General features: G+C 34.8%; 2 protein-coding genes across 2 annotated transcripts; both read left to right on the forward strand.

Annotated features, from left to right (window-relative positions):
* Positions 1–511: 511 nt before the first annotated feature.
* LOC147392013 (protein NRT1/ PTR FAMILY 4.5-like) lies at positions 512–4063 on the forward strand. Its single transcript, XM_086459891.1, has 5 exons — positions 512–560; positions 677–894; positions 1682–2104; positions 2649–2773; positions 2996–4063. Exons 1-5 carry the CDS (start codon positions 512–514, stop codon positions 3936–3938), a joined length of 1758 nt encoding a protein of 585 aa, XP_086316017.1. The 3' UTR covers positions 3939–4063.
* Positions 4064–8040: 3977 nt separating this feature from the next.
* Positions 8041–13977, forward strand: LOC147392014 (protein NRT1/ PTR FAMILY 4.5-like). Its single transcript, XM_086459134.1, has 6 exons — positions 8041–8073; positions 8948–9026; positions 9437–9651; positions 11527–11949; positions 12033–12157; positions 12964–13977. The coding sequence occupies exons 1-6, from the start codon at positions 8041–8043 to the stop codon at positions 13916–13918; spliced, it is 1830 nt and encodes a 609-aa protein (XP_086315260.1). The 3' UTR covers positions 13919–13977.

Below are 13977 nucleotides of genomic sequence, written 5' to 3' on the forward strand. Positions count from 1 at the left end.
TGCCCAAGTTAACTCGGTATCAAAGCTGAATGAGAACAACTGACAAGTCACTTTTTTGACTAAGATTTAATACCTCATATTCAATTTTTTTATTTTTTGAAAGACATATCGGAAAACTCATCCGAGACGACTCGGTACCAGGCCTGGATGAGACGAGACAAGAAACCGAGTTTAAAAACCATGATTGGAACTGATTCTAAGCTAATCTCCTGTAATGCTGACTATTGGCTGGCCCAGAAAAACTCTTAGATAAGGCCCATTTAATGGTGGGTCCTAACTACCTTAGCATCAATACATGAGAAGATATGAAGATATTGTTAAACAATTAATATATATTTCTTTTAAACATTTATAATTGGACCTAATTGGATTCCTTCATTATTTCATGAGCCTGGTTTGGGCCTGGAGATTATGGACCATGGTCTTCTCACTATCTCTTTGATTTCATTTCTTTTTTGTTTAGGGAGAAAGCAATGAAGCTGCTGATAAATGTAATACAGGTCTTCAGCCTATGAAGAAATTACAACAAGGTGGATTTAAAGCCACCATATTCATCTTTAGTAAGTATCCAACCTATTAAAGCTAGAAAATCTGGTTCTACTTGATTATTATTCATATCTAATTAGTTTCACCAATGTGTTCTAAATGTTAGAATTCTGGTAATTTAATATCTCAGTTATGATGGGGCTTGATAACATCGGCTTTGTTGCCAACATGGCTAGTCTGGTTTTGTATTTCCTATATGTCATGCATTTCGATCTTTCGGGCTCTGCAACCACCACGACAAATTTCTTGGGTACCACTTTCATGCTTACGCTAGTCGGAGGGTTCATCTCGGATACATACATGAATCGGCTCAATACTTGTCTAATCTTTGGAGGACTTGAATTGCTGGTAAATCTTCAAGTACCCTTTAGCTGTTAATATTCACTTACACCTTTCTTAAACTAAATTAGAAAATAGGGAGTGATTCCTAGTTATTGGCACTTGTTAATAGTGCCAAACAAAAGGGGGCATAATCAATACAGAAGCATTAGAATGTATTGTAATGGATATCTTGAATTTAGTCCATGATTGATCACCAAAGATATACTACATGTATTGTACATCATGAACATAACATATACTTATACCCAAATGGGGAATCACAATGGTGATTTTTGTATTTCAAATTTCATTAATATACATGGGGAATGCTAATGCCCGAGACATTATTAAGACATTGGCAAGCTCCAAACCATGCATCTTCCATAAATACCTATAAAACATTATTGTTGTGACATAAAAAAATGGTTTTATGGGTAATTTAGTGGAACCCATCTACAAAATTGGTGATATTAGGTTTACCCTCCTACAAAATGAAAGATTAGATTTACCCCCTTGTGTTCTCTGTGTGGATAATCAAAAGGAAAATGCTGAAGTAATATCAAAATTGACATCAATTCTCACATTGTTGACGTGGATGTATGTATGGAACCATAGATGCGTTTCGTCAAGTATCTCGATGAAAAGCATCTATGGCTGTGTGTGCAACTCAAAATCAGCAATGCGACTATCGATGTCAATTTTAATGTTATTCCAGCACAACTCTAATCAAGAATGTAGAATAGATGCTTTGGGTAAATCAAAGACATAATTTCATGATTTATTGGAACTCTCAGTATTTATGTTGAACTTTCAGGGATACTTAGTGCTAATCGTTCAAGCTCGTTACGAGCAACTACAACCAGAACCATGTTTGGATTCAAGTTGTGTGAAAGGTGTCAAAGCTCTGATGTTTTATGGCTCAATTTGCTTGTTAGGATTGGGAGCAGGTGGAATAAGAGGGTCAGTTCCAGCTTTAGGTGCTGATCAATTTGATCATAAGGATCCAAAGGAACGCAAGTACATAGCGAGTTTCTTCAATTGGTTTTTGCTAAGTATAACTATTGGAGCAACAATTGGAGTTACAATTGTTGTATGGGTAAGCACCAACAAGGGTTGGTATCAGGGTTTCATCATCTCTATGATCTGTGCCTTCCTCGGTCTTATTGCCATTGCTTTAGGAAAGCCATTTTATCGTGTTCGGATCCCTGGAGATAGTGCATTGTCAAGGGTTTTACAGGTCTCTCTCTCTCTCTCTCACACACACACACACACACACACACACATTCTTTGGGATGGTAACACACCACCATGTTCCACAACTGTCATTCAAGGTGGCCTACTCTGTGGGGGGGTTTTTACTCTAGTACCCTTCACTTGGCCCCCCAAGTAGGCCTTTTTTCCAAACTTCTATGGTGGGTTTTGAGAAATTTTTTGTTCATATAAAAATCAAATTGGATGTTTCACATAACCAATAGCTAGACATCATGTGTATTGAACACATCCCTAATTTACCCAAAAAGAAAAACACATTAGGGATGCCTTCAATACACATGACATCCTGTGATTGGTTATGTGAAACATCAAATTGACTTTTGTCAAAATGCCTTTAATGCCCACCCTACAGCGACCTTAACATTTTGAACTCAATATTTGGTGCTTGGTCTGATGTTAAATTATATTACCCAATTAATACACCAAAAGCACTTAGGTGTTAATTGTGTGGAAAGTTAAGTTATGTCTCTTTGGAGTCGAAAACACGCTCACTTGGGATGGTTTTACAGGTTATTGTGGTCATGGTTAAAAACAGAAAGGAACAGCTACCCGAAAACTCAGATGCATTATATGAGATTCATGATCAGGAATCTGCTTTGGATGAAGAAAGTATCTCGCATACCAACCAGTTCAGGTGGAGTTTTCTCATCCCTATTAGAACATTTTTCTTCAATATTAAAACACAAATATTGTCAATGCTTTGATTAGATACTTAAAAGCACGCTTAATTTATAATTGTAATGCTTTGCATTTAGCCATTTAGTTCTGCAGGCCATGCCCTCTTATGTGTCCAATTAATTAAACTTCTTTACATTTTCTTTTCAAATTAATCAACTTATATAATCTTCTTGAACAGGTTACTAGACAAAGCAGCAATTCTTCCCAACGGTTTCAAACCTGAAAAATGGAGAGTATGCACAGTGACCCAAGTAGAGGAAGTAAAGATCTTAACAAGGATGATGCCCATTCTTCTCAGCACTATCCTCATGAACACATGCTTGGCTCAATTGCAAACTTTCTCAATCCAACAAGGAACCATCATGAATACTTATATTGGTTCATTCAAGGTTCCGTCAGCCTCAATTCCTGTGATTCCGCTTGTTTTCATGTCCATTCTTATACCCATTTATGAATTTTTCTTTGTTCCCATCCTAAGAAAGATCACTGGTCACCCAAGTGGCATTACTCACCTCCAAAGAGTTGGTGTCGGACTTGTTCTATCGGCTATATCTATGGGTATTGCAGGAATTATAGAAGTGAAGAGGAGGAATGAGTTACTACACCATGGATACAAAATCAGTCTCTTTTGGCTCTCGATACATTATGCGATTTTCGGTGTAGCTGACATGTTTACTTTGGTTGGGTTAATGGAGTTCTTTTATAGTGAAGCTCCTGCCGGCATGAGATCTCTTTCAACTTCTTTCTCATGGCTTTCACTGTCGATTGGCTATTTCTTGAGCTCGGTTTTCGTCGAGCTCATTAACTTGGTGACTAGTAAGGCAACCAAAAGTAAAAGAGGATGGCTCGAAGGGCGTGACATGAACAAGAACCATGTCGACCTCTTTTATTGGTTCTTGGCTATACTCAGTGTGCTTAACTTTGCCAATTATCTTTTTTGGGCTAATTGGTATAAGTATAAGAAAGAAGTTCAACTCATCAACCATGAAGAGGTTCTACAAGTAAGCAGTAGTGATCAAAAGAAAGAAAATTCCATCGAAGAAACTGCAATTTCGGACAAAAACGAGGATCGAATTGATGAAGGAAAAGAAGAAGAAAGAGAGGAGAAGAAGGAGGCCTAGGAGTTTTGCAACCTTTTAGAACTTTTGATCACATAGGAACTTTGGAGAAGAGCTTGTAATTCACTGGTGATGGGTAGTATGTGTTTGTCAGTATGTATGAGAAGTTTTTTCATTTAATTATTTCTAATGGGCATAAAATAATGAAACTAAATGTTCTTCTGTATTCAGAATTTTTTATTACTAATGTATTCTCAATATTCTATAATTCTATAATTAAGAAGAATTTTAATGCTTATTCAAGGGGATCGAGTACTGCTTTTTTCGCTTGGATTATAGTCTTTTAGATTCAATATTACCGCATTTTAAACTAGTTAATTGATCTTGAAAGCTCCATTTCCTTATTGATTGAAGCTTGATCATCACACCTCATGTATCCTTAGAACGAATCTGTCAATCAACATCACAATGTTAATGTAATTTTTATAGTTATGCAATTTGTAAAAATTAAGTACAGAATGGTATGAAAAGAGTAATTATAAAGTGTCATGATAAACTGACTCAAATAAAGCCACTCGAAATTCACACGCTGATGTAGCATGTGCAAAGAACCATAGATCTTTTTTTTATGAAAATGGTGAAAACAGAGAATCCTCTGCTTTTGGAAAAAAGTTATCTTGTGATTAAGAGGGTTGGATTTGGCTGCTTTAACTATTTAATTTGTAAAATGTAAGTAAGGCCCTGTTTGGTATGCTGCAAATTATTTGTAAATGCAAATAATTTTCTGAAATCAATTTTACTGGTGCTTGGTTATATAATGCAAATGATTTGCATTGCAAAAAAATTTGCATGGATCACCTAAATTCATAAGAAATTTCAGCAAACAATTTGCGGCACAAAAAGTACTTCAAATCATTTACAAAATCATAATGAAAATTTGTATTGTAAAGATCAAGCAATCACAAAAAATGATTCACAAAAGATTTCCCAATGGTTACCAAGCAATAGTAAATCATTCATTGCAAACCATCACATTGCAAAATACTTGCAATGATTTGCTGTGTAACAAGTAGGGCCTAAATGGAGGCAGTGAAGACTGATAATCCATGACATTTGACATGTATCCCAAAGCTAATTTATCAGTTAAAAAGAAATTGAGGGAATTTTCGATATAAAAATCAATTGTCAAGGTTTATTTAATGTACTTTAATGTGTGTTCTTCAGACACATGTTGACAAAACCCCATATTAATTGATAAGACAACATTCCACGTAGAGTAGAGAAATGAATCCTACTAGAAGGTGGCACGCTCATGTCTCTGAAGGGGTTCATTTATGATTTAAAATATTAATTAAGGGGTGATTTTGAAGGTTACATAAAAGGATAATTTTGCAATTTTAAAATTTAACTAACGTGATTTTAGATTGCAATTTTCTTGATTTTTAACTAAAATGACCTTGATTATTGTAAGTTTATAAGTTAAGATAGGGGCATTTTTGAAATCTGAATTTTGGTGTAGAACCAATTCTACTCCGGCTTCTTTCATTGTAATGATAAAGAAGATAATTAATAAGTTACCATCTTTAAGTAATTAATTATTTTGTAGTTAGAATTCCATCTTATGGGATTACTTGCCAATTTTATGGGATTAAATTGTTTTTGGAATAATATTAAATTGACTAAAAAAAATACTCAAACGCACTCAACTAATGTGGAATGCGCATAGAACCGTAGATTTTTTTTCCTTATGTATCTTAAGGAAAAAATGTCTAAAGTTATGTGAACATCCCATGTATTTTGGCTCTTGTATTTCAGGAAAATTATTTAAAGGATCATGGTGGAGGGATTTCTTTCTAATTAGTCCTTAAGTTTTAGGACTTCTCTTAATGGTCAATTTAGTGAAACTTTTATTTTTTTATCAATTCCTGTGTCAGATAATAAAGTCACTTTTGTTAGTTGAAGGTAGTTAAGATAAGTCAAATATGACGACTAGATAAGCATGAAAATCACTTTCCTCCCTCTATCTATACATGTCTTCTCTTCTTCAAAGATAATCTCATCCTTATGTTGTATTCCATCTTTGTTAAAGACAGAGTGCATTTTCTCCCATTATAAGAGAGAAAGTATTATCAATTGTGCTCTCCTTATTTTAGAGAGAAATTATTATAATTCTTTTGCAATAGTGAAATCCTTCTACAGTTTACTTGTGATTTTCACTCCAATTTCAGGAGGTTTTTTCACGTTAAATTTTGGTGTTCATCATTTTTCAATTTTTTTTTCTACTTCAATTATAATTGTGTGTCCTGTACCACAACTTCCTAACACCCTGAACCTTACTCCCAAAATCTCACCTGATTAGAATGTCAAATGTGCCTTAACTATTAGCATTCACTATTTTTATTAAAAAAAAAAAAAAAAAAAAACTAAATTTCCGACATCCCACTCGTGTTTTGGAGATTCCATTCCTACCTTAAGGATTCGAGAAGGAAGAAAAAACTATTTTCAAGCATTTTGAAGATGTATGTAAAAATACTATTTTTTGACTTCGTTTTTTGAAAGAAATTTGATCAAGGATGGTTCTTTTGATGTGAACTCATCTGCATAAGTCATTATGTCAAGTTTTTTGTCGATCTTTCCATGTATTTTAGTCAGAAAAACACAAACAATGAAAGTGAGTGAGTTTTACCAACATCAAGCTCACCAATTTTTATTGTCGAGTTCAACAATTTTTTAAATTTGCTAAGTTCAACAATAAGAAATGTCGAACTCGACAATAAAAAGTAGTGAGCTCGACAATAACACGTGGTGATGTCAATAATAAATAAAAAAGTGGTAAGCTCGACAATAATGAAGGACCAATAAGAAATAAAAAGTTTGCTAAATGGACTATCAAACCATCACCCAAAATTCAAGGACTATTTAGAATAAAATCCCTCCGTCATGATCCTTAAGCAATTTTCCTTTATTTAATACCTATTTAGGAAGCATGATTTTAGCTAAAGGAGAGGAGAGGAAAATGGCCATATGAATCGTGATAATCTGACTACCCCACATGGCATACTCAATGGACTCCTATGACATGACAAGTTCAGGAACTGTAGATCTATATGCCTTGGGATACACAACTGCAATTTCCCATAAAATATGTATCCTAAGGGATCCATGTATCCTGAGGCGTCCAAATCTATGATTCCCAAACTTATCACGTCAAGGGAGTCGATTGAGTATGCCATGTGGAGTAGTCAGATTATCACGACTCACAACCATATTTGGGAAAATTGAAAAGTGATATGGCCATGGAATAATAGTGGAATAATTCTCCCAAGCCTTGGGCCATGGTTGTCAACCTTACGATGAATCCAGCCAATAAATGATTGGTGTTTTGGTGTCTTCTTTCCTTCTTCTATTTATATTAAATATGTGTAGGTATTGTTGTGTGTATCAAAGGAAAAGGACGTTTGATAATAATAATAAAAAAAATGAGGAATTGATGGCATCCCGAAATTTGCATGGTTAACATACAGAATTCATAAACCCAAATGAATAATCTAAGGACCTTTAAAATGAAGAGTATAATTTTGGCATTTTCGATCTCCCATCATTTTAATAAAATGCCTTAGAAATTATTGATCCAAAGTATTATATAGATATTATATCTTAAAGGTGAGAATCTCAAAGAACTTAATATTAAAAGGGCAGCAGAAGGAACAAAAAAGAACAGCAACAGTTATACAAGAGTCCCTGTCTCATATCAAAGAGAGACAAAAGCCAGGTAGGAGAAGAACTTTGCTTACATAACATATAAAAAGGAAGAAAAAAGGAAAAAAAAACATTGCGCACATGACTTCAGTTATGTGGGGAGCCTTGCTTTATCCGTCAATTTAAGCAAATTTAACTCTTTAAGTTATGTGCAGAATCCAAAAATATTCTTTTTTTGGATTTTTTGAGAGATTCTATTGGTACACCAACTTTTAGTTACAACACACCAATCCTATGAAATCAAATGATTATCTACATATAATTTGGTACATAATTAGTAAAAATTTGGTGTGCTATAAACTCTTTTTTATATATATTCTAAGAGTCTTGTTGGAGTGACCTCATCGAAGGACACACAAGGACATCTTGACATGGTGGCTCGTGCATACCTGTAGCATCTACAGACATGCGCGTGCCAACACGTCAAGATATCCATCGTGTATCCCCCGCTGAAGTCACTCCAGCATTAATCATATTTTAATTTTGATTGTCGACTTGCTATACATTAGAATTTTTAGTTGGAGAGCCTCAAACAGACAGTTGAGATGCTAGGGATTTCCAAAAAAGAATTGTACTAATCCCTAGGAGTCAAGAATGATCTATAGGAAATCTGTGTTGCTCCTCTTGTCTAAACAGTGTTTGATGGAGATCCTCAACCGTGGATTGAGGCTAGTGTTTTCCAAAATAGACTTTTTTTATACTCAATTCTCAGTTGATATAAGAGGAAAAACACAGATCTTCTAGATATCCATAAAGACCTTCTAGGGATTACTATAATTTTTCTAAAATATAGTTTTCCATATATGTTTGATGGAGAGTTTCAAAGGCCGTTTGAAATTGAGACTGAAAAATGTAAATCTCTAGGAAATACAAAGCCTCATAGAAATGCAAATTTCTAGAAAACAAGTGTTTTTTTAACTTCTATCCTAGTAGACGTTAACGCTTTGCTATAAACGTAATTTTAAGACAAGTACATTCCAATATGTAAGTTTTAAAGTTTAAAATGGTTATTCTCATTGCCAAAACATCACTTTCTTTCGATGTCAAACCATATAAGTCCAACACTATTTTCAATTGATGTGAATTTGTGTGTGAGTAAGAGATAGAGAGAGAGAGAGGCGTTGAATCTAAGGGAATGAGCGACATATACAAGGCCTCATCAATTATATCTTCAAGCCCATCATCTTCATACTCATTTCTCTAACTACTCTCCATCCTCTCAAGAATCAATGGTAAGTCTCTCTCTCTCTCTCTCTCTCTCTTTCTCTCCATAAGCCATGGATTCAAAGACACTTATTTTGTTGCACAAATAGGAGGACAAGGAAGCTCCCAAGATCCCACTCCAATGGAAACCAAACCAAGGAGGATTCAGAGCTGCCACATTCATTTTCGGTAAATTAAAACAAATCCTTATATTACTTTATCATATAATTATTTATTGGATAATGATGGATGCACACACTAAATCATACACGGTCGGTACGTGGCTGATGTGCCAAGGGTACATAACAGTAGATCTTTTTTCCTTGTGTATCCCGAAGAAAAATATCGATGGTTCTATGCCCTTGCCATGTCAACCGCATACAAACCAGGTTCATCACAACTCTTATTTATTAGATAGTTTTTATAGACATGCCAAAATTTTCTTATAGCTTTATGAGCAATAATTCAATTTGAAAAGAATTGGTTTGTAATAAGTAGAAGTTAGTGTGCCAATAGAATCTCCCCCCTTACTTATCTTATTATGTTTTTGGATCACCAACAAATCATTTTAATCCTTGTTTTGGTCTTTATTTATGCAGCCCTAACGGCACTAGAGAACATGGGTTTTGTGGCTATCATGACGAGTATGGTCATATATTTTATGAAGTTATATTTTGATATATATCACGCCGCAAACACTCTCACCAACCTCATGGGTGCAACTTTCTTGCTCTCACTCATCGGTGGCTTCATCTCCGACACTTTCTTAAGTAGAATGACTACATGTCTACTTTTCGGATTGGTTGAACTACTGGTAAAATAAACTCACTACCCATATCCCTTGTAATTCTATTCTTGGTTATTTAAACTCCATGATCAATTCTACTCAAAAAGATTTGGACCAACTTTGACTGAAGTCTTACCTTGTTGCTTTGAGGTGAGTTAATATTTGACCAATTGGATTTGGAATTCGTTGATTCTCAAATCAAACTCTTTTCTAATATGTAAGTACCAACTAGCTTATTAGTTGGTTAACTCTTTGGGTGATGATATCATAGACTTAGGTTCAAAACCCATCATAAAAAATATCTTTTTTTATTATACGACATAGTATGCTTTTTTTTTTTCCTTTCTTTTTTTGATTAATAAACCCATTTTCAGTGAGTTTTGTAACTCGGTGGTGGCAGGATTTGAATCCAAATCTTTGGTATCATCACCCAAAGACTACTAACTACTAGAAAAATGACTTTAAACATCATTATTTAATGATGTCTATAAGAGTGATGTCTATTCTTCAAACGAAAAAATGACCTTAAAAGATGGTTTTTAAACATCAACTTTTTCAAAATCAATGTCTAAATTCCTGCTCTTTTTAAAAAATTATTGCTTATTTCAAAAATGTGATGTCTAAAGAGTGAGTCCTAATAAATTACAACTTACCGATAAGTATATATTAAGTATTATAATGAGAGAAGGTGGAGTAGAAGTGGTTAGACACCAAATTTTAATTCTCATAAATGCCACCCACATTTATATTTAAATTTAATATAATTAGGGACATTTGATTAAAATCAAGAAAATTGTCAGCCCACAACATTAGAATCAAGCTGGTTAGTTTTTAAAATTACCAAAAAAATATCATTTTTACTACGTACTATTCAAAAACCTTTTAAAAATATTTTAAATTACAGATTAGCCCTTTTGATACATGTGTGTTTGCACATGCCAACTTCTAGTAAAACTTAATTTGAAAACATGGACGATGATGTAATATATGTTCCGGCATCTTGTATTAATAAGATGAATAATACTAAACTGGCTCAGAAAAAAAAAAAAAAAAAAAAAAAAACACAGGCATTCAAATACACTCAATTGACATGAGATGTGTGCAAAACCATAGATTTTTTTTCCTTGAGATAACACTTCACACCTCAAATCTTATCAAATCGTATAAAAAATTATATATTTTTTTTGGTACATTCAATGAGAGATTTGTGTGGAACGATAGGTTAGGGAATTTAATTGGGCAAAGCTATTAAATCATGTTGTCGAATCATCTTATTTACTAAGCCATCACACATTCAAAACTATTTATAAAGTCCGTAGAAAAGAGATTTTGATAAGTAAGTTATATATATAAAATGATCAAAATGCTTATTGGTTGAAACATGGTTGAAGATGCATGATTGATATCTGGAAAGAAAAACCAAGTGTTTTTGCTGAAGGTAAAGGTTGAAGATGAGGGTGTTTCTGGTATTTTCATTAGTCAATAAGAGAAAATCGAGGTCTAGGCATCATGTCTTAAGTTTGAAACATAGGAATGTATCTCAAATATCCACCAAAACGTGGGACCTAGTTCTAAATCACCCTAAAAATTATCGTTTAAAAAAAAAAAAAATTTATGAGTAAAAAAGATGGTTTGGTAATTATTTAAAGATATTTTCAAGATTTCTAACCCATGAATTAGTAAATTACCCTTTTCATTACTTATAACTCAATGATTCAACTCAGCCATTGAGTCAACTTGACCCCAAATACAGCTCCCAATCATAAAGTTTCTATCTTTGTTGTGCAACTCTGATCAGATGTGCAGATATGTGATCCCATCATCATTCATAGATAATAGGCTTAAGGTCAGTAAAGGGCTTAAATGTAAATAATTAATTTTTTTTTTTTTTTTAATTTGCAGGGTTTGTTGATGATCACAATCCAAGCTCATTTTCCTAAGTTACAGCCTGAGAAGTGTAGTAAGCCACCTTGTATCAAAGGTGGTCAAGCTGTTATGTTCTACACATCCCTATGTTTATTAGCATTGGGAGCAGGTGCAGTTAGGGGGGCTCTTCCTGCATTAGGTGCTGACCAATTCAATCAAAAGGATCCAAAAGAGAAGAAATCACTTTCAAGCTTCTTCAATTGGTTGTTGCTAAGTGTCATAGTTGGAGCTACATTTGGTGTCACCTTCATAGCATACATTAACATGCATAAAGGTTGGGACTTGGGATTCTTCATTTGTATGATGTCTGCCTTTTTAGGGTTCGTTGTTCTAGCCATTGGAAAGCCTTTCTACCGTGTCCAACCACTAGGAAATAGTCCCCTCATAAGCATTGCACAGGTCTCTCTCTCTCTCTCACAAGCATACACACACACACACACACACACATGTACATAAATATTGATTTTGGGGTTGTTGTGCAGGTTGTAGTGGTCGCTTTTCGAAATCGAAGTTCGTCACTCCCAGAGAGCTCTGATGAACTTCATGAGAGAAATGATAAAGAGACATCTCTTGAAGAAGAAAAAATTCCACATACCAACCAATTTAGGTGATGCTTACTAGCCATCTGAACTATATTATCATCTGCTCTCATTCACATTATTTTTTTTTTTGGTAACCGAGGTGTCCAGGCCTGTTTAGCACTGAATTAGTCCTCAGGCATGTACAGTTCCCTCTACTCACATGTACCAAGTAATTTCTGGGATAAATCCCTCAGGGTGTCCCTTAAGGGAAATTCAAACTCAAGATCGATCTCACTTCCTGAGGTGTGGTCTTGGCCACCTCGCCAACCCTTTGGGGTTACATAAATACATTTTTCATTTATTGCTTAGGTGGATCTAAGTTGGGCCCCTACTATTTGGTTGTGTAGTCCAAATGTTTAAGTCAGTCCTACTCAAGTGTCTCGGGAATTTCCATAGCTAACTATTCACACTCAAGAGATGCCCAAAAGAATAGTAGATTAGGAAGAAACTTCTCTTACACAACTCACTCTCATGAGTTTAGGTGGTTTCAAAGGAGATTAACTCGAGCGAAGCATAGGCACTAGATGAGAGCTTAGGACCATGACAGTTGATATTATTAGAGTATTTGAATGTGATGCATTGGAATAAGTTATTGTACTAGGATACACAATATTGTAAATATAATACATTAGGGTGTTTTATGGTACACTATGGTGTATTAGAATGTGATGCATTGTATTCTACGATACAATGCATTATAGAATTTGATCTATTCTCTCGACTATTTTACAATGGACCCTCCTAGAGTTTATAAAGAAAATTAAGAGCAGTCATAGAAACTTAAATTTGGATATGCCGGCGAAATTCTTAACAAGATCATTTGTTGAAACAGGATATTAGACAAAGCTGCTATTCTTTGCCAAGATTCAACTCCAGAGCCATGGAAAGTTTGCACAGTAACCCAAGTAGAAGAAGTTAAGATCCTAACAAGAATGTTACCCATCCTAGCCAGTACAATCCTAATGAACACTTGCTTAGCACAATTGCAGACATTCTCAGTAGCACAAGGGAATGTCATGAATCTTGACCTCGGTTCATTCCCGGTACCTGCAGCATCAATCCCAGTAATCCCACTATTATTCATGTCCGTTCTCGTACCCATCTATGAGTTTCTTTTCATCCCTTTCATGCGAAAGATCACTCATCACCCGTCAGGCATAACTCAACTTCAACGGGTCGGTGTCGGTCTAGTTCTCTCAGCTATATCCATGGGTATAGCAGGAATTGTCGAAGTGAAGAGAAGGAACCAAGCTATCAAGGACCGAAATAATCCCATTAGTCTCTTCTGGTTGTCTTTCCAATATGCCATTTTTGGAATTGCTGACATGTTCACTCTTGTGGGACTATTGGAATTTTTCTACAAAGAAGCTCCATCAGGGATGAGATCACTTTCTACTTCTCTCACATGGTTATCGCTTTCGATCGGTTATTTCCTAAGCGGTGTTTTTGTTGAGATCATAAACTCTATAACCAAAAAGGTTACTGAAAGTAAAACAGGATGGTTGTCCGAGGATGACTTGAACAAGAATAAATTGAACCTCTTTTATTGGTTCTTGGCTATCCTTAGTTGTATTAACTTTGCAAACTATCTCTTCTGGGCCTCATGGTATAAGTACAAGACAGATGATGTTGAACCTGATGAGCTCAAAGTTCTCAAAGTTAAGGCTATTGGATCATCTTTCCACAATGAAGAAGCCATTGAAGATGTTGAAGTTAAGAGAATTGATGCCCCTTCACCTGACCAATCTGAGGGTACTAAGGATAAAGAAGTAAAACAAGAAGAATAATAAGTAGGTGTGAAAGCTTGAAGGCGCATGAGATGTCATCTCCACCATAGATTGAAAAA

This window comes from Akebia trifoliata, chromosome 11 (genome assembly GCF_017979445.1).
Source record: "Akebia trifoliata isolate Shusen 1 chromosome 11, ASM1797944v1, whole genome shotgun sequence".
Lineage (NCBI taxonomy): Eukaryota > Viridiplantae > Streptophyta > Magnoliopsida > Ranunculales > Lardizabalaceae > Akebia > Akebia trifoliata.